The sequence below is a fragment of the Capsella rubella genome, unplaced genomic scaffold (genome assembly GCF_000375325.1).
Source record: "Capsella rubella cultivar Monte Gargano unplaced genomic scaffold, Caprub1_0 scaffold_3, whole genome shotgun sequence".
NCBI lineage: Eukaryota > Viridiplantae > Streptophyta > Magnoliopsida > Brassicales > Brassicaceae > Capsella > Capsella rubella.
Genome location: NW_006238921.1, coordinates 7,765,469 through 7,788,609, shown reverse-complemented (window position 1 = coordinate 7,788,609; position 23,141 = coordinate 7,765,469). Strand labels below are relative to the sequence as shown.

Below are 23,141 nucleotides of genomic sequence, written 5' to 3'. Positions count from 1 at the left end.
TGTCATATCAACACACAGATCATCATCACTTCACCTTTGGCTCTTTGAAACACAATATTCTCTCAAATGGCTCTCTCCGTATTTGCCTTTCCTTCTTACATAAATAGACATCCTTCAATTCAATATTGCAAACCATCTACTTCTGTGTCTTCTACAAGAAACACCACTTGCATTGTAAGACTTTTCTTTTACTTATTGACTTCATGACTTATAAATATGAAGTTATGTATACAATGAGAAAAAACTGCATATTATGAATGAGAAACCACATCTAGTTCTTGTTTTATGAATAAATTATGTTATGCTCGTTTCAGATCCTTAAAGTTACACATTTATTGAACTGATCGAACAGAACATCCTATTGATTTTTTGTTGGTCTTGTTCAGTTAAAAGTAAGAGGAACACTTGCTGAGAAAGGTGAATATTATTCAAACAGACAACCAACTCCTTTACTGGACACAATCAACCATCCAATGCACATGAAAAACCTGTCCATGAAAGTATATGTCTCAATCCAAAACCTTGAACCTTGTTTTGTCTCAAATAAAATGATGAAAAAGTGTTGTGCTTATATGGAATTTGAATTATGGATATGTAGGAACTCAAAGTTCTTTCAGACGAGTTGAGATCTGATGTTATCTTCAATGTTTCGAAAACTGGAGGACACTTGGGTTCGAATCTTGGTGTTGTTGAGCTCACTGTTGCCCTTCATTATATCTTCAATACTCCTCAAGATAAGATCCTTTGGGATGTTGGTCATCAGGTTGGTTATTTCATTGCAATCATCAGTGACTTTTTATTTATTTACTCACTTGTTTTGTCTTTTGACAGTCTTATCCTCACAAGATTCTAACGGGAAGAAGAGGAAAGATGAAGACACTAAGGCAGACCAATGGCCTCTCCGGCTACACCAACCGAAGAGAGAGTGAGCATGACTCCTTTGGCACTGGACACAGTTCTACCACAATATCTGCAGGCTTAGGTAACCCTTGTTGTTATTTCCTTGTGACACAAGACAGCAAGAAAACTTATTTCTCTTATGATTAAGTTATAACTACTATAGGACTTTTCTAATATCCGAAAATTTGTTAACTAGGAATGGCTGTCGGTAGGGACTTGAAGGGGATGAACAATAGTGTGGTTGCGGTTGTAGGAGATGGTGCCATGACAGCTGGACAAGCTTATGAAGCAATGAATAATGCTGGCTACTTAGAATCCGACATGATTGTGATTCTCAACGACAACAAGCAAGTCTCTTTGCCTACTGCTAACTTGGATGGACCAACTCCTCCCGTTGGAGCATTGAGCAGGGCTCTTAGTAGTTTACAGTCTAATGGTCCTCTCAGGGAACTGAGAGAAGTTGCTAAGGCAAGTAATAATACTCTTTCATTTTCCTTTGTGGAAAATCTTTATATATTTTGTTTTTGTGTGAAAAATCAAGTCTTATATATGTTCTTTATAGGGAGTCAGGAAGCAGATTGGGGGATCAATGCACCAATTTGCTTCAAAGGTAGACGAGTATGCTCGTGGAATGATTAGTGGGACTAGTTCAACACTGTTTGAAGAACTTGGTTTCCATTATATTGGTCCAGTTGATGGGCACAAAATAGATGATTTGGTCACCATTCTTGAAAAGGTAAAGAGCACTAGAACCATAGGACCGGTTCTTATTCATGTCGTGACTGAGAAAGGTCGCGGATATCCTTACGCCGAGAGAGCTGATGACAAGTATCATGGTAATATCAGTTGCATAAAAATAACATGTTTTTTTTTTCTTGACTATGCTATGCATTCTTGGATTGATCTATCTTTCTTCTTCTTGTTTCAGGAGTTTTGAAATTTGAGCCAGCAACAGGTAAACAGTTCAAAAACATTGCCAAGACTAAGTCTTACACTTCCTGTTTTGTGGAGGCCTTGATTGCGGAAGCAGAGGCAGACAAAGATGTTGTAGCCATTCATGCAGCCATGGGAGGTGGCACCATGTTGAATCACTTCGAGAGCCGTTTTCCTACAAGGTGTTTCGATGTTGGCATAGCAGAACAACATGCAGTTACTTTTGCTGCCGGTCTTGCTTGTGAAGGCCTTAAGCCCTTTTGTACAATCTACTCGTCTTTCATGCAGCGTGCTTATGACCAAGTAAAGTAACATATTCAAAAACTGAGAGTTCATGGTTATTGTGCTACGGTAACTTGACTTTTACTAGTTTGTGTAGGTTGTACACGATGTTGATCTACAGAAACTACCAGTGAGATTTGCAATAGATAGAGCAGGACTTATGGGAGCAGATGGTCCAACACACTGTGGAGCATTTGATGTGACGTTTATGGCATGTCTTCCAAATATGATAGTGATGGCTCCATCTGATGAAGCAGAGCTTTGTAACATGGTTGCTACGGCTGCAGCTATTGATGACCGTCCTTCTTGCTTTCGATATCATAGAGGAAATGGTATTGGCGTTTCACTTCCTCCTGGAAACAAAGGTGTCCCGCTTCAGGTATGTTTACTAAAAGCATATTATGAACTAAAACATTCAAGTTTTAATGTTTTTGTGTTTGCCTAATTTCAGATTGGAAAAGGTAGGATACTAAGAGAAGGCGAGAGGGTTGCTCTTTTGGGGTACGGATCAGCCGTTCAAAACTGTTTAGAGGCTGCTTCTATGCTAGGCGAACGCGGACTAAAGGTAACGGTAGCGGATGCAAGATTTTGCAAGCCATTAGATGTTGCTCTCATCCGTAGCTTAGCGAAATCACACGAGGTTTTGATCACGGTTGAAGAAGGTTCAATTGGAGGATTTGGATCGCATGTGGTACAATTTCTTGCACTTGATGGCCTTCTTGATGGAAAGCTCAAGGTACATTTACATTTTCACACGTTTCTAGTTTACATTTGTATCCCTTTGATCCCTGAATTCAAATGTTTTTTTTCCTTTTGACAAAAGTGGAGACCAATGGTAATACCTGACCGGTATATCGAACATGGATCACCAATGGATCAACTGGCTGAAGCTGGCCTCACAGCGTCTCATATTGCAGCTACTGCACTTAACTTAATGGGGACACCTAGAGAAGCCTTGTTTTATGAGAAATGAAATCTCAAAAAGGGTACACAAAATCTTCAATTCTATATGAGAAGTATTAATTCTAGTTTGGTTACAATTTATCTAATAATTGATGAACAAAGTAAGATCCTCTAGCTTTTGAATTTACATTCTTATAAAATTGTTTGTAATTTATTTTCTCCAAAACAAGTCATTCACATTCAAGAATGTTTTTTTTGTGTGATGCTTATAATGTCTTGTTTCAACAAGACTAAGAAATAGAACATATAGCTTTAGGGTTTTCGTCGCTAAACACCATAAATTTCTCCATCTCCCAATCATAATTACACCATTCATCATCGCCTAAACCAATCGGTTCCATATCAATCTCGAGAACATTTTCATTATCAGCGTCTTTACTAGACTCTTCATCTTTCTCTTCCTTGACTACAATCTTCGCTCTTTTGCCTGTCTTCTTCTTGAGTTTCTTCACCAACTTCTTCGGATCGATCTTACCCGTGACCACAACCTTGTGACTATTCATATCCGTAACAAACGTCTCAACTCCTATGAATTCACATATCATTCGAAATTAAAAAACTATATTGCAAACATATGGTATATATATAACGTTACGTTGATTTTGTAATACCTTTGAATTTGGAAATAACTCTAGCGATTTTTCTCTCGCATTCGTTGCAATGCATCGATACGTTGAGTTCGACATCCATATACTACACAACATATATATCGAAAACAAAACGAAGTAACTAACAACCATATATATTGAAAACAGAGGATTCACAAAACAAGTAAGTATGAACTTACTCTGACGTTGTCCTTTTTCTTTTCTTTCGTCATTGGTGAATCGAATGATCAGTGTATGAAGTTTTTAGATTTTGTACTTTATGTCCGAATAGACAAGAGATGATGTCTTCGTGTCAAAAGGAACAATACTGTTGTTTTTAAGTTTTTTTTTTTTTTTTTTTTTTGCATTGGCGGTTTAGATTTTGGATAGGAGTTACTGACGGTTAATACGGTTCATTCTTATTTTTCTTAAACTTAATTAATAGAATTGTGAACTCTGAAGAAGCATAACATTACCATTTACGACCTAGTACTGGTAATAATATGACAATGATTAGATCATCAAAACAAAACGACATCAACATTGTAATAACGCCTTGATTGCCATTTCCTGTCATGTATATTAATTTTTGGTCCACAATTTGGATATTCATATTTTTGGATCACATCTTGGATTCGAACCATGACATATAATATTTTTTTGTATCACACATTTATTTCGACTCATATTTAATGCAGTTCCTCTCATTATGTCTTTCACTTCTCTATTGTTTTCTAGATTGTTTACAAATTATATATATGCCTTTCAATGACTGTTTTATATTCTTTTAGATAATCAAACTAAATTCCCTTGTCTCTAATTTATTTGATCATTTGTTTACCATATAAAGTTGGAATCATGCAATATTGGGTGAATAATCGACTCTCTAGGAGTCAAGTGTTATTTTTGTTAATGACTGAAGGATTGCTTATTTGTGATGAGATCGTTCAAGACGATAGATTTCATGAATTTTTCATGTAAACTATAACCCTTCAAAGATGTAGAGATGGACATGTATACATTTCACACAGAAGAACCGCACACGCAGTCATGGTACTCTTTTTGTTTATCTATTATTATTAAAATTGCATAGTAGACATATAGTGCATGCACAGTGCATGATGCACTCATATTTCTTTCATGAAAAAATGATATCGTTATATTTGTTAATTTATATATTAGTAGATATATTATTATCCATAATACATATTAGAAATATATTTCTTATTCACCTCATATTAGCTTAGTCAATGAAAATAGAATAATATGCCACATAATATTATATTCAAAAGTTAATCAAAAATAAATTTAGACAACTAAAACAGTCAAAGGAAATAAAATATGTATATTTTTAATTAAAAAAATTTAAATAATAGTTGGAGAATTCTCTTAAATACCATTATAATTTTTCTTTTTCAAAAATACCAATAAAATATATTTTTTCCCAAAAATACCACAAACTAAAAGTAAAAAATTTTAACATTCAAAGCTAATTTTTAAATCCTAAACACTAAACTCTAACCCTAAAAATTATACCCTAAATATAAATAGTCAACCCAAACATTAAAACAAATAATTCTACATTATTTTTGGAAAAAACAAATTGTGGTATTTTTGGAAGAAAAACTAAAATCATGGCATCCAAGGGAATTTCTCATAATAGTTTGAGTTTAGATTTTACAATTTTAAGAGGCTACATATTGGTTTGGATTTATAAATGATCATTAGGTTTTTAGAATTTACAATTAAACAAAATTTATATATCTAGAGAGTAGACCATTGAAAGATAATAATATTGATTTTAGGAGGGCTTTGGTTGTTGTGTCAGTGTAAAGATCCCAGCATGCTTTAATTTCTTCTTTTTGGTTTTGACTTTTGATTATGGTTAGTTTGTGTTTCCATCGAGTTGAGGCGGCGGCCTAATAATAATCTATTTGCTCCCATTGTTTAAACCTTTATCACAAGTTGAGATACTCTCCTAAAATCACGGTAACTGAAATCTAAGCCGTTTTAGTATTATTTGATATATACGAGTACCTCCCATAAAAACCCTAATTAATATCTCTGACGCATCTTCGAAAAATGGAGATAAGTTTAAGCTTTAATGAAGCCAATGCACCCGTCATAATAAACGTTCCGGCTAATGTTGGTTTGACGATTAACGTAAAACCTGTAGGTGGAGGAGGAAACGTGAAAGGAGGAGCGCATGTTCATCCTCTGGCTGGTGGGGTTGATAAACAAGTAAAGGATGAGTTTATGAAAGCAGAAAGCAGTGGTAGTAAGTTGCCTGATCCATCGTTGAAAATGGGTAACCCTCGAGTGTTTTTTGATATGACCGTGGGGGGCAGACCAGCTGGTCGGATCGTGATGGAGCTCTTTGCGGACACGACCCCACTACAAGGGGATCAATCATCTACCGTGTGGTACCTGATCAAATGTTTTGCGGAGGAGATTTCATTTCTGGTAACGGAATGGGAGCAGAATCAATCTATGGCGATACGTTTTTCGAGGCTGAGAACTTCATCAGGCAGCATACTGGTCCAGGTTTCCTTTCAATGGAGAACAGGGGTTCAGGCAGCAACGGATCTGTCTTCTTGATCGGCATGAAGGAGGACGATTCTCTCGGCCAAGTTGTTGAAGGATTTCATTTCCTCAAGAGTTCTTATTCACCTCATATTAGCTTAGTCAATGAAAATAGAATAATATGCCACATAATATTATATTCAAAAGTTAATCAAAAATAAATTTAGACAACTAAAAAAAAGTAATATTATGTGGCATATTATTCTATTATTTTACTTTTTTTTTAATTAAAGTTGGTCAGGTCTGTGTGTGTCTCTTTGTTTCCATCGAGTTTCGTCCATTGAATAATAATAATAATAATAATCATCTTTTTTCACTTCTCTTGATAGGCAAGTTTTGAGAATCAAACCAAATTATTCATAATGACTGACACTCAAAACCCAGCTCTCGTAATAAAAGGGAAATTATACAAATTTTAAACGACTTTAGAAAAATAAAAGTAAAAAGTTCAAGCAGATTATAGTTACACGAGTTGTTACATTTACAGTCACTTTCTAATCTAGTATAATCTAAAACAGCTGTATCATATAGGAGTCTGATCGCATTACCTCTTTTACCCGCTACGGCGTTGGAACTTGCCTTTTACGTCTTTGATCCATATTGTTGACCGCGTTCTCCTCACATGGTCTGTGAAGAGACGGTACCTAGCAAAGTTCAAGATTCAGAAGCCATTAAGGAGATGAGACAAAACTTTGTTCCACAAATATGAAACTATCTTGTCAAATAAGAATACCCACCTTTCATACTCAAGCCTTTGAGTAACTATCCCATTTAAAAGTAACTCCGAGCTATATACCTCAGCCCCTGAGGATAAGGAAACGAAAAACTGTTATTCCCCGCGTGACATCTACCATGCACATACAAATGCAGACATCATATTTTGACCAAACTGCAACTCACCTCTCTCTAGGAATGGTATGCAGATAGTTCGATCCTCTTCACATGATAGGACCAAAAGATTTTCTGGGACCTTATCTTTGCTTAGGATAGATCTTCCGAGTCTTTCTACAGGCTGGCATTTGTTTTCATTATGGATCAGTTTGGGTGGTGGGGAGAAACAGTTATTAAGATCATGCACACGAAAGTGTAAAAAGGTAAAGAATTGATTACCAGTCCATGAACTGCCTTAACCAAAGTCGTGATTGTGTTTAGACCAGGCTTTGTATTTGGGGTGATAAAAACTCTTCTCCCCTATTGTAGTGTAAAAATAATGAGCCAAACAGGGAGAGCAAAGGGAATTGAAATCAAAAGAGTATTAAATACCTGTAGTAGCGGAAACTGGCGTGCACGAGCCAAAGAAACTCCCATGTTGAAACAGAATTCCTTCTCCTTCTTTATATCTCTGAGAATATACAGATCCTCGTCAACATATATGTTTACTTGGCCGATGCTTTCAAGCCATTGTGTTGTGACCACTGGCTTGCCTGAAGCGATTGCTTCTAGCATGTTCCTTGTGCGCGTAAAGTTATCAGCAATGAAGTGTGTTGCCTCTTTCATGGAGGAAGCTTCCGAGATATCAAACCTTGCCAAAATCTGTCGAGCAAATGCAAGATTGTTAGAGGTTTACTCAGTTTAGAAGTCTTTAGTTAATGTAAAACTAAAAATTGAACTACCAATTGAAAAAAGAAAAAGAAAGGTATAAGGTTTATACCTTCTTCTGATGCTTGGTCACATCTTCATCAAGATGCTGGCTGAACAAGACACGTACACTACCCAAATCTCTTCTCTTTCTAGTACTCTTTGTCTCGGAGATAGGTTCCGCTAATGGTAAGGTTAAGCTACGAAATTCCCTTGTAGTGTGTGATGTAACTGAATCCTTGCAAGAAAGTCTAAGATATTCGTCACCCATGCATATAGGCGACACATTCGTTGAAGGCATCTTAGACTTAACTGGAGTATCAAAAGTGGGATCTGTACTCCTCCCTGCCTCATTAACCTGATCTTGCAAAATACGAGCTGATCTTCTCCTCTTGGGATAATTCAACGCCTCAGTGTCACCTCTACTTGATTGCCTAGGTAACTTAGACATAATATGCTTGTTTGAAAATTCTCCTTGCCTCTTCTCTGTAGTTGACACAACAACTTCATCAGGCGGATTAACTTTGTCATTTTTTAAATACCTATCCCTATTCTTCTCGCAAGATTTGGCACAAATTGATCTAGCCTTCTTTGTTTTTGTATCAAGTGATTCAACATCATTATCCACAGCCTGCATTCCCTTAATCCTCTTGGATTTTCTGGTAACGACTCCACGACTAGAAATGCCTCCTTTCAGTGACAACTTCTTACCTATTAGATTGTTTAGCTCAGGATCAATCTCCCTGCCGTCCCCAGAGTACAGAGCATTCATCACTTCAGCAGCCATTTGTGTATCTGGCCCTGCTTCTACCTCTTCATTCCTATCAAACAATTTTGTATTACTTTCCTTGGAAACTTCATCTAAACCAACAACAAAATTCTTTTCAGTTTCTCGTGAAGCAGTCTGGATCTTCCTACTTTTCCAGCAGGACGGACCTTCTTTATCAAGCTGGTCATCCTTTGAAGACCCTTCAGTATTCGGACTAGCCTTCTTCCTTCTTTTTTTCAACAATTCATCTTTACTCATAGCCTGAATCCTCTTAGTTCCCCTGGATTGTCTAGTAACGACTCCACCGGGAGAATATCCTCTTTCTTCTCCTGGTGACAGTTTCTTTCCCGTAAGACAACTTGTCTCAGAAACAAACTTGCTACGGTCTCTAGAGCACAGATCATCAATTGTTTCATCAGCAACTTGTGCATCATTCCCCAAAACAACCGCTTCACGAACATCATCTAACTCTTTGGCAAGATTCTTTTTAGCAGCCTGGATATTCTTTTGGCTCCTGGTCACACTATGCTGCAATAGTTTGGAATCAGAACGAGTCCTTCTTTTATCCACTACATCCCCAAGTCCTCCATGACTTTCATGTATCAATTCTCTTTTCTGTTCTCTAGGCAAGGTAGAAAATTCCCGTCCTTTACTTGCAATGCCAAAGAATTCATCTTTTCTTCTACGGTAGATATCACCACCTCCTTCATCCTCACGATTATCATCCCAGTCGAAAACACAGTTACCAACAGCTCCGCTTTTGTAACTTAATTTCTTTGCTAATTCTTGTGGGCCTTTAAAAATCGGGACAAATTTTGACTTTTCTTCCGTTCTCCTTCCACAGTCTGCTTCAACTTCAAAACCAAACTCTACACGGGACTCATTAATGAGCTTATCAACCAACTTAAGAGCACTGGCCTGGGATGCCTCACCAGGTTCTTGAGAGTCAATATAACTCAAATCCTCCAGATCGACATTGTAATCAACAGAATGGCAATTTTCTTCAGGCAAATCCTCCTGGAAAAGCTTCCTCGCTGTTCTGTTTCCTGTTTGTAAGTCATTTTTCTTTTCAACAAATATACTGGTAAGAGATTGCTGATTCCCTACTTCTCCAACTCTATATTCCAGAGAAGAATTATGTGTGTCTCCTTGTCCAGAAGTATGAAAGTTGACTAAAGTAGAACGGTCACTGTTGGGTATCTTTGGGGCTGCAAAACGAGCTGCCACAGCAGATGCACGGAAAGCTGCAGAACGAACTGAAGCAAACCTAGCCATCTTTTTGCCTGGTAAAAGAAAGAATGGTCACTGAAATAAGTGCAAATGAGAGAAGAAACTTCAAATGCTTCCAAGATGTTGAAAATAATATATAGACAAAAAATAGAACTTGGGAAGAATGTGAGACATATCTAATCTTAAAAAGACCACAGCATCAATGGTATGCTACTAAAACACAGGAAAACATGACTACCTTAGTAGATTAAGAATTTCTCCTAGAAGGGATTGAATATTACATGAATATTAACAGTGGGGTCATTAACTATATACAAAAATTTGCTGGTTCCCATAATTGACGAAAAATATCTCTCATGCTTGAAGGTTGGTAAGCAACTAAGGTAAGTTGAAGACATTTTTGAACCCAAGAAGCCAACTTTAAATCTCTAACAAGAAGTAAAACGGGAACGAAAAAGGACTAAAATTTCATTAACAAACTCCGCAATATTGGTTAGAAACTCACCAGAAATCCCATGTTCATTTGACCAAGCATCAAGGGCACATGTTGATTTAACCTTTCCACTACCATCCTGTCTGTTCTCTTCACTAGATAAAACAGTTTTGGCTTTACTACACGAGTCATCACTGTCGTCAGAGAGCTCACTACCATCTTCCAAGACAGCAGTAACATCATCATCACTATCCGCAACAACTTGATCATCAAAATGATCCAAAACCTGTGTAGCCGCCAAACCATCAGAAGCTTCGAGTAACTGTGTCCCTTCAACAAAAGGTTCTTCTTGGGTTTCAAATACCAAATCAACTGCTTGAGTTTCACCACAAAGTAGAAACTCTTCATTATCACATCCAATATCCACGACCTGAGTCTCCATATATTGATCATCAATCCAAGCACTGTCCTCAAAAGGTTGTGTGTCACAGTCCCCAAACAAACTATCTTTATCTTCGCCTAAGATTCAGAACAAATAAGGTCAGGTGGTATTAATCATAGTAAACGAACACCAAAACAAACAAACTACAGAGAAAGTAACTAAGAAACCACAAAATTTTTCCAAAATCTTCAAATTAGAAATCAACAACACAGCAAAGTCAGGTTTTTTTTTATAAAATCTCAACTCCAACTCTAATTGAAATTGGGAAAACAAATCGAGGAGAAGCCAAAAAAATCAGAGCTTTTTACAAAAACCCTAAAGAGATCGAATAGTTTAAAAAACATACCAGAAGCAGAAGGCGAAGAGGGATTAGAATCATCATCAATCGGCTGGGTCTCTTGATCCGCTGAAAAGTTATTATTTGCTTTAGCCATTACGATTTATCCACCGACAAACTCCGAACCACGATAATCCAATTCGCCGGGATTGGTTTCTCAACACGAATGATTAGAGAGTAATTTTTGACTTGAGAGTTTATGAATTCAATGTAGATCCCAAAAGACAGCGAGAAGACAGTGAGTTATTAAGGCGCGCAAAAGACAGTAAAGTGTCGTCTCTTTAGGGTTCTCGCGGGTGAACTACCAAATTCGGGAGGGAAATAAACAAATAACAATTATATAGTTTTTGTTGTTACATTATCACATTATTGGGCGTTTGGTCTAGTGGTATGATTCTCGCTTAGGGTGCGAGAGGTCCCGAGTTCAATTCTCGGAACGCCCCAATTTTTTTTTTTTTAGTTTTTTAACCGTTGATTGGGTAATATCACCAGTCACACCACTCACCAACCACGGAGGAAAAAAGTTAAACGGTATGTACAGTATATTCATATGTCGGATTCGTACAAAGACTGTTTTGTTATCATCAGGTGTATGGTTAAAGAAACAGTCAAACAGGGTAAGTCGTATAGACTGATCAGATCAAAACTAGTGAGCTAAACCCTGGGGATTTCTCAAGTCCTCTTTTCTCCATTTCCACTCTTATCGTTTCTGATGTTTCCCATCTCTCGGCGTGTGCATATAAGTTCGATATCGACACAAGATGGTTCTCGCTGTCACTGTTTGTGATGCTTCCTGTAGTCTCGATGATCTTCATCACTTGGTCAGCCATTTCTGTATCCATATGGACCTTGCAGGCACCTAGTAAAGCTCCCAAAACTGTATCGTTCGGTTTCACAGGCATTTCTCTTATCAATTTGTAAGCCTCTTTCAGTTTCCCAGACCGTCCTAAGAGATGAATCAAGCATCCGAAATGTTTAACGTTTGGTTTCACATCCTTTTGAGTCATCTCCAAGAATATTTTTAGACCTTCCATTAAAAACCCTCCATGTGCACAAGCAGTGAGAACCGCCATAAAAGTGATCTCGTCGGGATTTGTATCTAAGCTCTCCATCGTTCTGAACATCTCTAAAGCTTCTTTGCCTTTCCCATGAATGGCGAAACATGAAATCATTGAGTTCCAGCACGCTACACTTCTCTGACTTAACGACTCAAACACGGAAGTCGCATTCTCTAGATCCCCGCATTTAGCATACATATCGATCAACGCATTTGAAACAAACTGGTTAAGTTCGATTCCTTTATGATAAACCAGAGAGTGAACGTCTCTGCCAACATCAAGACGGCCAGATTGAGCACAAGCAGATAAAACACTTGAAACCGTGACAGCATCTGGTTCATACCCTTCTCCTTGCATCTTATAGAAAGCATCAATAGCATCATCAGAGTACCCATTCTGTGCATAACCAGTGATCAGAGTGTTCCAAATCACCAAATCACGAGAACAAACTCGATAAAAAATAGCTGTAGCCTCACGCACATCACCTATCCTAAAATACCCAGAGATCATCAATGACCATATGAAGGAGTTCTTCTCTGGTATGTCCTCGAAAAACATCCTTGCATCATCCATTTCTCGATTACTAACGTACACTCGGAGCATCACCGACCAAGCCTTCACATTCTTCAGCTCAAGAGGCATTCTCTCAAACAATTCTTTAGCTTTCTCAATCTCATTTCTCTTCCCATACCCTTTCATCATCTCGATCCAAGTCACCGTATTTCTGCTTCCGGATATCTCTTCAAACAATCCACTAGCCGAAACTTCATCGCCATTACCCATATACCCACCAATCATAGCGTTCCAAGTAGCCACGTTTCTCTCAGGCATTTCGTCAAACACTTTACGAGCAGAAACTATACAACCCCATTTCCCATACATGCTGATCAGAGAGCTTCCCACCATAACATCGGAGCAAATACCGAACTTGATCGACTCAGAATGCAACAGCTTCCCAAGAACAACACGTGGAGCAACGCAAGCACACGCTTTCAAAAGCAAAGGAACCCATCCGGGAAAAAACACTCCTTTGCTGCGGATTCCTCCATACAGAACCAGAGCTTGTTTTGGTGATCCTCTAGAGATATGATTCCTTATTAGATTCGACACATGAAATTCACCTAAAGATAAATGTTCTTCTATATTCATGACTGAAAACTTTTCTCTAGTCTCGCAAAATTTTAAAGTAAGACATTTATATAAAGTTTTTTCTCTTGTTATTAACAAATGTTGCTTTTGTTTCCATGACCAGATAAACTTCTCGGTAGTCTTGTAATATTGACTACAACATAAAGTACTTGTACTTATATCAATTTGGATATTATTCTGGTCTTCTCGTTGCTGTAAAATGGATCCAATCATCAGCTGAGAAGAGCTTCATTTTTGTTCCAGTCATCCATATCCACGTTCACTCTCAAACCTGAGTTTACTAAAGCGTTGACCATTGCAGGGATGTTGGATCTCAGAGAAGCAACTACAGCCTGTTTTTTGCACAAGCATAAAGGAGACATGGTTTAGGTTTTTGTTTCGAGCATACATAAAGTGTATTTAGTGGCCTGCTCAGAGAGGTATCTACCTTCTTATCTTCTTCATTTTGGTGCTTCATAATGTCCACCGGCCACTCATTTACCAGCTTCTTGAATTCAGCCTCAAGTACCAACTTCTTCTCATCAGGATATGCCTGTGGAGAGTAAACATAATCACATATTTTAAAAATGTTGTGATCCCGAATTTAGACTGAGATTCCAGTATTCTCGTTGATCCATCGAAAAATAAGACATTTATCAGCCTCTGACTGACCTGACATAGAATTTGGATGACAGCAGCAGCTTCTTCTGGTTTATGTTCTAGCAGAAAACCCTGAGAGAGAGAGAGCAAATGCTTCAAAGGATAAACCGACATTTGATTCTAGAAGATATGAATAGGTATGATAATGCCCATAACATGAGGGGATACAGAAAGAGATGTTTTACCTTGGCACATGAAAAAGCCCCGGAAAGGGTGTGTTGAGTGTAAGTCTCAGATCTCAGTTTATCAACATTCCATAACGACTTTGAGTCTCCTAATAAAAGCATCAGAACAATGAGACAGTAGGCAATTGACATCCAAGTAGTATAGACAATCTAATAGAAACAATTAGGTTGGCATATCTCAGAACACTGAAGTAGGGGCCCTATGATAGGTTGAATATCTCGTCAGATGTTTACTAGACATACCTCAAGACCACTTCAAGTTCAAATTATGAAATGGTTGTAACAAAATCCACCATTGACCAAGAAATCACCGGATGTACAACTTAAGAAACCAACTACACTAAAATGTACCTCTTTTGGCAGCAAATTCCATCCATACATCAAATGTGGTCTTCCTGAGCTTGACTCCAGCTTTGCAGAACTTCTTTGAGTACTTAGCTAATAGATCCCAGTTATCTGTATCATGACAGATCCTGCAAACATTCAGCTGAAGTTCATTTCATGATAATAAAGCTCATCGAATTAGCAGGCCATGTAAACCGAAAGCACGAGTATTTCAACTACTTTTAAAGAAATATGTAAAATAATGATTTAACAAAAACGTATACACCCCTGAAAACCAAATCCGCTGTCCCAGGTTGTAAAGGCAGGTTATTCATTTTCAGGAGTTTCATTACTTCGTCCATGAGTTTCACGTCCTTGTGCTCTAATGCGTATGACTACAACAAAACCAGCAAACATCCTTAAAATCTGTGCCCCAAACAAACGACCAACCAGCTTATGCACTATCAATACCAGTAAATGGTGTGCAGATGCAACACTAGGAGTCAAACCATGAACGTTATGTTTCCAAAGTGCTCTTTTACCTGCAGCCATACTTATAAGAGCTACATTACCATATTGACATTTTCTCAGAACAGCTAGGAAAAGAAAACTGAACCACAGGTCAGGAGTGAAAAACTTAAATAAAGTGAAGCAAAAAGTACTAACTCTGCAAAAAGTAATATTATTACCATGGTTAATTGCCCCCACACTTACACAAGTCTTAGCAACTTGCCGGCATAGATTGCAGTTAAAGTTGTCATGGATACGAAGGTTGGACAATCTCTACAATCCAACATGTAAAAACGTCAACTAAAAGCTTAACCTCAGACTTAATACATAGTGAGAACTATAGGAACACGGAAGGGAGAAACAAACCACTCACAAATCTCCGTAGATTCTGCAGAACGTCAAAAAGAAAACTAATGTCATCCTCCTTACGACACTTGTCAATTAATGACCACAACCAGGCATTTGGAGGCATCGATCTCTTGACATTAACAGAATCAAATATTTTAGCATGTAATTCCTTGACAGACTCTGCGTACAAGCGAATTCGATCAGGATACATTCAAACTAGCTCGAAAGCCAATTCCAAAATAAAGCGTCCAAATTAACAACCTGTAGGATTTTCTACACGTTTTGCTTCAGAGGAAAAGTTTGCTCTCGAAATCATCGACGCCGTCATAAGTCGTGATTGAGCGTACAACTGATTGCAATTATCCATCCCTGCAAAGCATTTTCATCTAAATAACTCATCAAATTGCAAAGACCAAGCCTATACTTGTCTAGAAACTTATGCCATAAATATATACATGACATTACAGAGTGCTAGGAATAGTAAAAAATATTCATCGTAAGATGTATGTTCCTCAGAAGAATAAACACTCTATAAACTTCTCTATCTGCTTAACTCTTTTGCTTCATTGAAACTCGTATCCAATAAACTCAAAGATGATATAGAACTCCTTCTACATTGTAAACGATATCTGCAGTGCAATTTGACAGCACCAACAAACCAGTAACCATCTAAATCGACAAATATCTAATCTCAGGCAAATGTGAATCAAAAGTGTAAGAAATTGCCAGAAAATATTATCACTCTGTCCTCTTTCAAATCCAAAAAAAAAAAAAAAAAACATCCTAATGAGGTTAAAAAATTCTCGCACACAATAAAAGTTCCCATTTTTAAAGCTTCAATGACGAATCAAGCAACTACAGATGATAATTTCGTCACCCCTCAAAGAACGGAGGATGTGTGAAAATGAAAAGATGGTACACCTGGAAATGCAGAGTAGGAAAGAGATCGATGGCTCGGCCATTGAACAGCGTGAGAAGCAGTGGATACAAATCTCGCATCAGCCTCGACAAAAGCCAGAGGTTTCAAAACCCTAGCGATTCTACGAGACTGCGATAGATACTGCATGACTTCGGGATCAATCAACTCCAAAAGGTTCAGTGCAGAAGAACAGTCCAGTCTTGACGCAAGAACTCAGTATTTTACGAATTTTGGCCTCAAAAATTGGTATTTTCATAAAACACCCCATACTTACTTTTTTTTTAACAAATTACTCCGTTATTTCTCGCTGATGGGGGTGTTCTCGCATATGGGGTGTTTTATGAAAATAGTCAAAATACCAACACACATGCCTAGGCATTCGTTTTTTTGGTTTGGTTCTTTCGGTTATTGGTTAATTTGGTACACAATTTAATATCCATTCGGATATTTTAATTTTCCGGCTCGGTTAGATTCGGTTTCGGATATTTTCGATTTGATACAATTTGGTTTGAACTAATATTTTTTTTGAGTATTTCGTTTAATTCTGTCTAATGATAACTTATATTTCCGAGTTTATATTTGTAATTTTTGAAAACTGAATTAATATCAAATCTAAAGGTAACTTATATTTTGGTATACAATTATATCTTGGTTACCCTTTCAATTTGTTGGTTTAGTTTCTATTTTCGAAGAATAGAAATTTAGGATCTATTCACTTATTTTGTCGATTTTGGTTTGGTTTTTAGGTTCCGGTTCCGGTTCCGGTTAACGAATAATTACAAGTATGCTTACCAATCACAAATAAACGGTTATCGATCTATTAGTTTTTATAATTAAGTTCTTGTTACACAATCTTATCGCATAATTTTATCGTTTAAATTCAGTTAGATTCTACATATAAATTTGAAGTAGGATACTGTATATAAATGAGACGAAATAATTGGTTTGGTTTTGACGACGTCAAATCGGTAATGAGATTGTAACAAGTGGTACTGATCTATTCTAGCTGTATATGTTTATCTTTGGAAGAATCGATCGCTTTATCCAACCAGGCCCATTCATGCATGAATGGTCACGTTATTATCTTAATTTGTCATCATATTCCCTTGATCATGATCCTATTCCAACACACAGTATCCAAGAATATATACCTTTCCTTATACATTTTTTTATAGTTTAAAATGAAATAAAGCTCGATCAACACATGCATATTAATTAATGCATCATTGTGCAATTTGTGTTGAACAGTTTAGTGATATCAGGACAATGATATGGATTTGTGTAAGAAACTTTAAAGACTTTAGACAACGTTAACAACATTGTCTCGGCTTCGTCTAGAGACTTGTAGATGATGACTACTAAGTATCTTATTCTATTGGTGTTGGAGAAAATTTGAAAAATTTCAGGAGATTTTAAAAGTTAAAATATTTGGTCCCGGACAAGTGAATTTCAAATTGCAAAATGTCAACTCCGAAATTATAATTTTATATAAAATTTCATGTATAACCCACGCATCGCGTGGGCAACTTTCTAGTATAGTATATGAAGAGAATATATCTATATAATCTCTAGCTAGATGCGCCATGCTCATATATATGACGATATATGCTTAACGATCAGGAGGTACCAAAGATCGTCCACTACTTTTACTTTTTAATAGCGTGATTTATCTGACTGATCTTATTAGAATAATACTAATCATGCATCATCAACGGTTTCGGTTACATCGGATTTTGTGATTACATCAGCTATAGAGAGTTTCGATTCAAAGTTAGGATGATAAAGAGAATTAAGTATATAGTCTTTCGAGCCTGTGAATCACCAATAGACAGATCATTGCATCTAATCTGGTATCTAGTTCAGATTACAAGTTTCCTAGAATCAAAGTAAGAACCGTGTAGTACACCAAATTCTAAAACATAATAATGTAGTAGTACAAGACGTTTAATAAACGACGTTGAACCAAGTCGCCTTGGTCAGTGGTAAAGGGAAGTAAGTTTCGCCATCTAGCTTCGAGTAGCATTAGCTATGGGGGTTCGAGATTTTAACATGATTTCCTCCGGTCTCAATAGATTATAGTCTTTGAGCTTAAAAAACCTTTGGATCACTCCCGAACTATATAAAAAAAAAAAAATACCAACGACGTTAAAAATGTAGAAACTAATAATTTCTGTGTTTCTATATCACCAAAACATACTTAAGAGTGTTTATTGCGATGGATATCCCGGTCCTAAGGCCAATTTTTACATCAACCTTTTGTTTTGAGATCAAAATCATAATTAAGGAGATTATAAAACCGTAAATGATGATCAAATACGATCGAATCTTACCATTTACCGAGAATCACTGCGAGACACTAAAACAATAGTAGCTAGCTACTTGAGGAATTTGGCAGATGACGTGGTTATTGGTTAATTATGCCTTAAGTACAATGGTCATGTCGCCACTTACATCCTCATTGTCGTACGGTCCTTTATAATCGTTTGGCTCCTTTGAAATCTCAAGAGTCACAAGGAATTATGTGTCCCATCGTCTTATTAAGAATATATGAACTGTTTTGTTATAGTAATCCCAACATGCGATTGCAAAACTTAAAATAAAATAAAAACACAAACAAGATGAACCTAAATGATAACGTGCATGGAGTGCGAACGCAAACTTTAATCTTTCATAGTTACTTAACAAAAAAAAAAGGAAGCAACCTATATTATCTTACTTTGAATTTGAGTTTCTGTCTAGTTCATCATTGATCACACAAGTGATGATCGATGAGAATCAATGCAAAGTTGACATTCCCTGAACACGTAATATATATTGATCCCCAAAAATATTGGAATTTTATTTTTCTCTTCATATATACATCATCATGATCACAAGTTACAAATCTCTATTCTCTTCACTCTCTTACTCACAATTTGTCAACTCTCGAGCATCATATCATAAGCTTCTCTTATCCACAATCTAACTTCCCACAAAATAAGATTCCCACTTTAGCGTTTGCCCCCATCATTAATCCAAAGATACCTCTATTCATAGAGATTTACATGCGAGTATGTGTATATATAGAGTTCCAAAGCTCGCCACTCCAAAACAAACTCATCATCAACAACAAAACATCTAACAGTTTCCAAGCATAGACAATACTAAAAGAGTAGTACTATATATACAAAAATGGATGTGGTAGCAAGATTAGCGTCGCAAAGAGCAGTGGTGATATTCAGCAAGAGTACGTGTTGCATGTCCCATGCAATCAAGCGGCTGTTTTACGAGCAAGGTGTGAGCCCAGCAATTGTAGAGATCGACCAAGACATGTACGGGAAAGACATCGAGTGGGCCTTGGCCCGTTTAGGCTGCAGCCCTACGGTTCCTGCGGTTTTTGTCGGAGGGAAATTTGTAGGAACGGCCAATACTGTCATGACTCTTCATCTCAATGGGTCATTGAAAATGTTGCTCAAGGATGCTGGTGCTTTGTGGCTTTAGCATATATAGCACCTAGTTAATATTGTATGTGGTCTTCAGTGTTTTTATATTATGTATGATCTTTACTTTGACCTTTGAAAGTCTCTTCACTTTATGTATGTTTAATCAAATGCATGTGAAGAAACTACTCTGTATGATGTCTCTATGTGGAGGTTGATTTAATGATTAACTATAACCCATTTCGGATAACATCTTTGTTTTTATTCCCCACTCCTCACAGATTAATTTCTTTGGTATAATTTATCTGTAACGAAATAATCTCCACTTTAATTAACTAGGAACTATATAGCATGTAATAACGTAAACATATTATTTAAAAGTATCAGAAATTGAAGTCGATCATATAAATAATATTATCTTACATACATTTGAGTTCTTTTCTAACGACTAAATTTTTTATTTGGAGGAATATGATAAGTTGAATAATTGTAAAGTTTATAGGTCAAACTATGGCTGAAAATGGTTAACCCCCAAAGGAAGGAGATGAGTAATTTTTATTTTGTTTATCTCTTTGGGGTTTTTTTGTTTTTTTTTCTAATTTTTTATCTTTTATGTTCATATCATTAAACTGAATTAAAAAATTTACATTATCACATGTACTTTTCATCCAATATTTTTAGTAACGAGTTGCAACATTGATATCTCGGATGTGTTTAGGTACCATTCGGTCCAAAGACAATATGCTTATTTTTACCAGTGTCTACGTACCAATGGAATAAAACATGTTCGCTTTACATTAACTGAATTGCTTCAAACATAGTGATGTCACGTGTAGTGTTCTCTTATCTTTAAGTAAAGTTTGAGATAAATCCAATTTTTAATCTAAAAGTGTAAGGATTTACAACATATATATTTTGGATGCGTTTAGACAATATGTCACATTACATTGATTGAAACACTTCAAAACATGGTGATATCACGTATAACGTTCTCTTATCTTTAAGTAAGATTACCTCCATTTAGATTGTAAGGGCAACATTATGAATGGTATTTTGACACCTAAGATTTACATAGTAAATATACTGTCCTATGTAAATCTTAGGTGTAAAATACTTTTGATAATTTTGGTCAAAGATAATCTAATTTGTTACTTTTTAGTGTTGCAAAAGATTTATTAATTAGATTTTTTCCCATCTTAAACAAAATTTCCGAATAAGTTTTCTCATGTATAGATATACATTGAACAACGAACTATCACTACAAAATCTGTGGTCTAGATAATATCATCTTTCTCAAAAAATATACTACAACACTCACCAGAGTCGCAAACGCTCCTGTTTCTGAACACATTTGAAAAAGGTATGTGATTACTTTATCTACTTCCTCACCCCATGATACCTCTTGCTCATCCACACCATCAGCTCGTACTAACGCGGCGCCCTTTACACTATCATCTACCACCCTTTCTTTCCTCCCAGCTATTTACTCATAAAGATCGTCGGAATAGATGATAGTGCATGATTATGATGATGTTCGGCTTGCACCAGTGTTGTTATTTTCGATCTGCACATGAATTTTGACGGAAAAACTAGATAGTTATTTTTTTTCAACTGGAGATTTTTTTTCTTTCTGAAAAATCTTGTTGTATTTAATTTTTGACTTGATAGAATTTTATCTATTGATTTTCACCAATTTGAGATGTAATTTGAGATGTTGAATGTTGTGAAACAAACATATTTTATATGTTCATAAATCATAACGTTGGTTTTTTTTTTCTTTTCTAGGAGGCATTATAACAGATTATGGTGATGTTGAAGCTGGACACAATGATGATTACATACATAGCAGCTGCATTTGCAATCATAGCGATTGTAATCGCGTTACTTTGGGTTTACAGAGTATTGTGTTGTGACAAAAGCTCTCACAACAATTCAAGAGAAGTTGGTAAGTCTAATCTTGAGAACCCACACATAGTATTATACATTTGATCTTTGGTTGGTAGGGTTTTTTGTTTAGCCTAACATATTAGTTGTTATGCAAATGTTAATTTGATATGCTAAATTTGAGAAATTACATCTTTTGATGCTCGTGTAATTCATTTCAACAAGTGATGCCACAAGGCGTGACTGAGTTCTCCGTGGAGGAGTTAAGGCTAGCGACAAACGGTTTTGACATGATTGCGTATGGATGGTTTGGATCTGTTTATAGCGGGCTGATCGGAGACATGATCGTTGCGGTAAAAAGAAGGATTGGTTCTCTCCATCCTAGATTCTTGGCTGAGGTACACACAAACAAAGCTTTTCTTGATTTCATTTTTATATACATGTATATGTGACTTTATTTATATATATTGTGTTGTGTCTTAGGTTTCTTACATATCTAGAATCCGACATAGTAATTTGGTTAATCTTGTCGGCTATTGTTGCGAAGACGGTGACCAAATGCTCGTCTATGAGTATTTGCTCAACAGCAACCTGCGAGAATATCTAGAAGGTACGTAGTAATGCGCAATAACGAAACTCTTAAAAATTTGGTCAATTCATTATTTTTATGTGATCTTAATATATATATATCTCTCTATTGGTCATTGAGTAGATCACCGTGACTTAACGTTCAAGAAAAGGATATATATAGCTCTTGGAGCAGCAAAAGGTAAATCAAAATTGGATGATTCAAAAATCACATTAACAAGTTTTATGAAAAACATATAAAGTGTCTCTTATCTTATTTAATGTAGGGCTGCAATACTTGCACAACTCGACCCCTCCATTACAACACAAAAGATTTTCGATGTCTAAAGTTTTGCTTGATGTCAACCTCAACGCCAAGATTTCAGATGCGGGAATGTACGGAATGTTTCAAGAACTTGATAGTAGCCTACGCCCCAATAATCCAAAGTATTAATCCACTAACGATAAGTTTTACATTATTCATCATCATAAGAGTTACCTAACAAATATGTGTTTCTAATGAGTATTACGATTGTTATCTTTTTCTATAGAGGTGGTTTGGAAGAGACCATTGATGTCTTCAGCTTTGGGTTGTTTCTTCTAGAGCTTATCACCGGTGCAGAACCAAGAGAGTTCAAATCAAACTTTCAAATCATTCAATGGGTAAGGAGAAAACAAAAGCTCTCTTTTCTTCTTCGTATAAAACTCTGACAAATTGTGTTATCTTAAAACTCGGTTTTGGAAATGTCTTTGTGATGTGTAGATAGCTCCGAGGATTTTTTCAAACTCACTTTGGGATGAGAGAATGACTGGAACATTCAAGATAGAATCCATCCACAGTTTTATCAAGATAACACTAAAATGCTTGAAATACCCCGCGATTCACCGCGCAAAGATGGATGAGGTTGTGACGGAGCTCGAAAACATTTACCAGAATGAAGACAATCCATTTGCTCTAGGAGGCAATGGTTTTACCATAACCATTGCCTGAGAATGAATGAAGTGCTATGGTTCTTGTTCTTGTTTCTTGTTTCTTGTTAAACCACAGTGGATTCGAACCAGTTAGTTGAATTTGGTTTACCTGGAATAAACCGGATGAACC

At 36.5% G+C, this 23,141-nt stretch overlaps 7 protein-coding genes and 1 non-coding gene across 8 annotated transcripts; 4 read left to right on the top strand and 4 right to left on the bottom strand.

Moving 5' to 3' along the window:
- Nucleotides 1-58: 58 nt before the first annotated feature.
- On the top strand, nucleotides 59-3,269 carry LOC17893273 (1-deoxy-D-xylulose-5-phosphate synthase, chloroplastic). Its single transcript, XM_023786645.1, has 10 exons — nucleotides 59-174; nucleotides 387-500; nucleotides 599-763; nucleotides 832-982; nucleotides 1,097-1,336; nucleotides 1,515-1,736; nucleotides 1,829-2,136; nucleotides 2,213-2,494; nucleotides 2,567-2,851; nucleotides 2,939-3,269. Exons 1-10 carry the CDS (start codon nucleotides 67-69, stop codon nucleotides 3,086-3,088), a joined length of 2,025 nt encoding a protein of 674 aa, XP_023642413.1. The 5' UTR covers nucleotides 59-66; the 3' UTR covers nucleotides 3,089-3,269.
- A 33-nt stretch (nucleotides 3,270-3,302) lies between these two features.
- LOC17893348 (heavy metal-associated isoprenylated plant protein 19) lies at nucleotides 3,303-3,898 on the bottom strand. Its single transcript, XM_006299330.2, has 3 exons — nucleotides 3,866-3,898; nucleotides 3,690-3,771; nucleotides 3,303-3,604 (listed from the first exon to the last, which is right to left on the bottom strand). Exons 1-3 carry the CDS (start codon nucleotides 3,896-3,898, stop codon nucleotides 3,309-3,311), a joined length of 411 nt encoding a protein of 136 aa, XP_006299392.1. The 3' UTR covers nucleotides 3,303-3,308.
- Nucleotides 3,899-6,615: 2,717 nt separating this feature from the next.
- Nucleotides 6,616-11,265, bottom strand: LOC17893397. The gene is made up of 8 exons (XM_006296532.2): nucleotides 11,047-11,265; nucleotides 10,331-10,777; nucleotides 7,900-9,878; nucleotides 7,512-7,781; nucleotides 7,359-7,439; nucleotides 7,149-7,260; nucleotides 6,986-7,052; nucleotides 6,616-6,892 (listed from the first exon to the last, which is right to left on the bottom strand). The coding sequence occupies exons 1-8, from the start codon at nucleotides 11,132-11,134 to the stop codon at nucleotides 6,802-6,804; spliced, it is 3,135 nt and encodes a 1,044-aa protein (XP_006296594.1). The 5' UTR covers nucleotides 11,135-11,265; the 3' UTR covers nucleotides 6,616-6,801.
- A 143-nt stretch (nucleotides 11,266-11,408) lies between these two features.
- Nucleotides 11,409-11,480, top strand: TRNAP-AGG. The gene has a single exon. It is a non-coding gene; the product is annotated as a tRNA-Pro (tRNA).
- Nucleotides 11,481-11,672: 192 nt separating this feature from the next.
- LOC17892016 (pentatricopeptide repeat-containing protein At3g21470) lies at nucleotides 11,673-13,244 on the bottom strand. Its single transcript, XM_006297370.2, has one exon. The coding sequence runs from the start codon at nucleotides 13,242-13,244 to the stop codon at nucleotides 11,673-11,675; it is 1,572 nt and encodes a 523-aa protein (XP_006297432.1).
- Nucleotides 13,245-13,274: 30 nt separating this feature from the next.
- LOC17891118 lies at nucleotides 13,275-16,378 on the bottom strand. Its single transcript, XM_023786882.1, has 11 exons — nucleotides 16,172-16,378; nucleotides 15,512-15,619; nucleotides 15,276-15,430; nucleotides 15,082-15,175; nucleotides 14,864-14,934; nucleotides 14,677-14,787; nucleotides 14,420-14,555; nucleotides 14,069-14,157; nucleotides 13,896-13,955; nucleotides 13,672-13,776; nucleotides 13,275-13,576 (listed from the first exon to the last, which is right to left on the bottom strand). The coding sequence occupies exons 1-11, from the start codon at nucleotides 16,314-16,316 to the stop codon at nucleotides 13,457-13,459; spliced, it is 1,194 nt and encodes a 397-aa protein (XP_023642650.1). The 5' UTR covers nucleotides 16,317-16,378; the 3' UTR covers nucleotides 13,275-13,456.
- Nucleotides 16,379-19,279: 2,901 nt separating this feature from the next.
- On the top strand, nucleotides 19,280-19,785 carry LOC17892895 (monothiol glutaredoxin-S10). The gene has a single exon (XM_006299068.2). It carries the CDS (start codon nucleotides 19,341-19,343, stop codon nucleotides 19,647-19,649), a length of 309 nt encoding a protein of 102 aa, XP_006299130.1. The 5' UTR covers nucleotides 19,280-19,340; the 3' UTR covers nucleotides 19,650-19,785.
- Nucleotides 19,786-20,883: 1,098 nt separating this feature from the next.
- Nucleotides 20,884-23,128, top strand: LOC17893178 (putative receptor-like protein kinase At1g72540). The gene is made up of 8 exons (XM_006299267.2): nucleotides 20,884-20,948; nucleotides 21,374-21,533; nucleotides 21,698-21,870; nucleotides 21,956-22,082; nucleotides 22,185-22,241; nucleotides 22,327-22,486; nucleotides 22,591-22,702; nucleotides 22,803-23,128. Exons 2-8 carry the CDS (start codon nucleotides 21,392-21,394, stop codon nucleotides 23,028-23,030), a joined length of 999 nt encoding a protein of 332 aa, XP_006299329.2. The 5' UTR covers nucleotides 20,884-20,948; nucleotides 21,374-21,391; the 3' UTR covers nucleotides 23,031-23,128.
- Nucleotides 23,129-23,141: the final 13 nt, after the last annotated feature.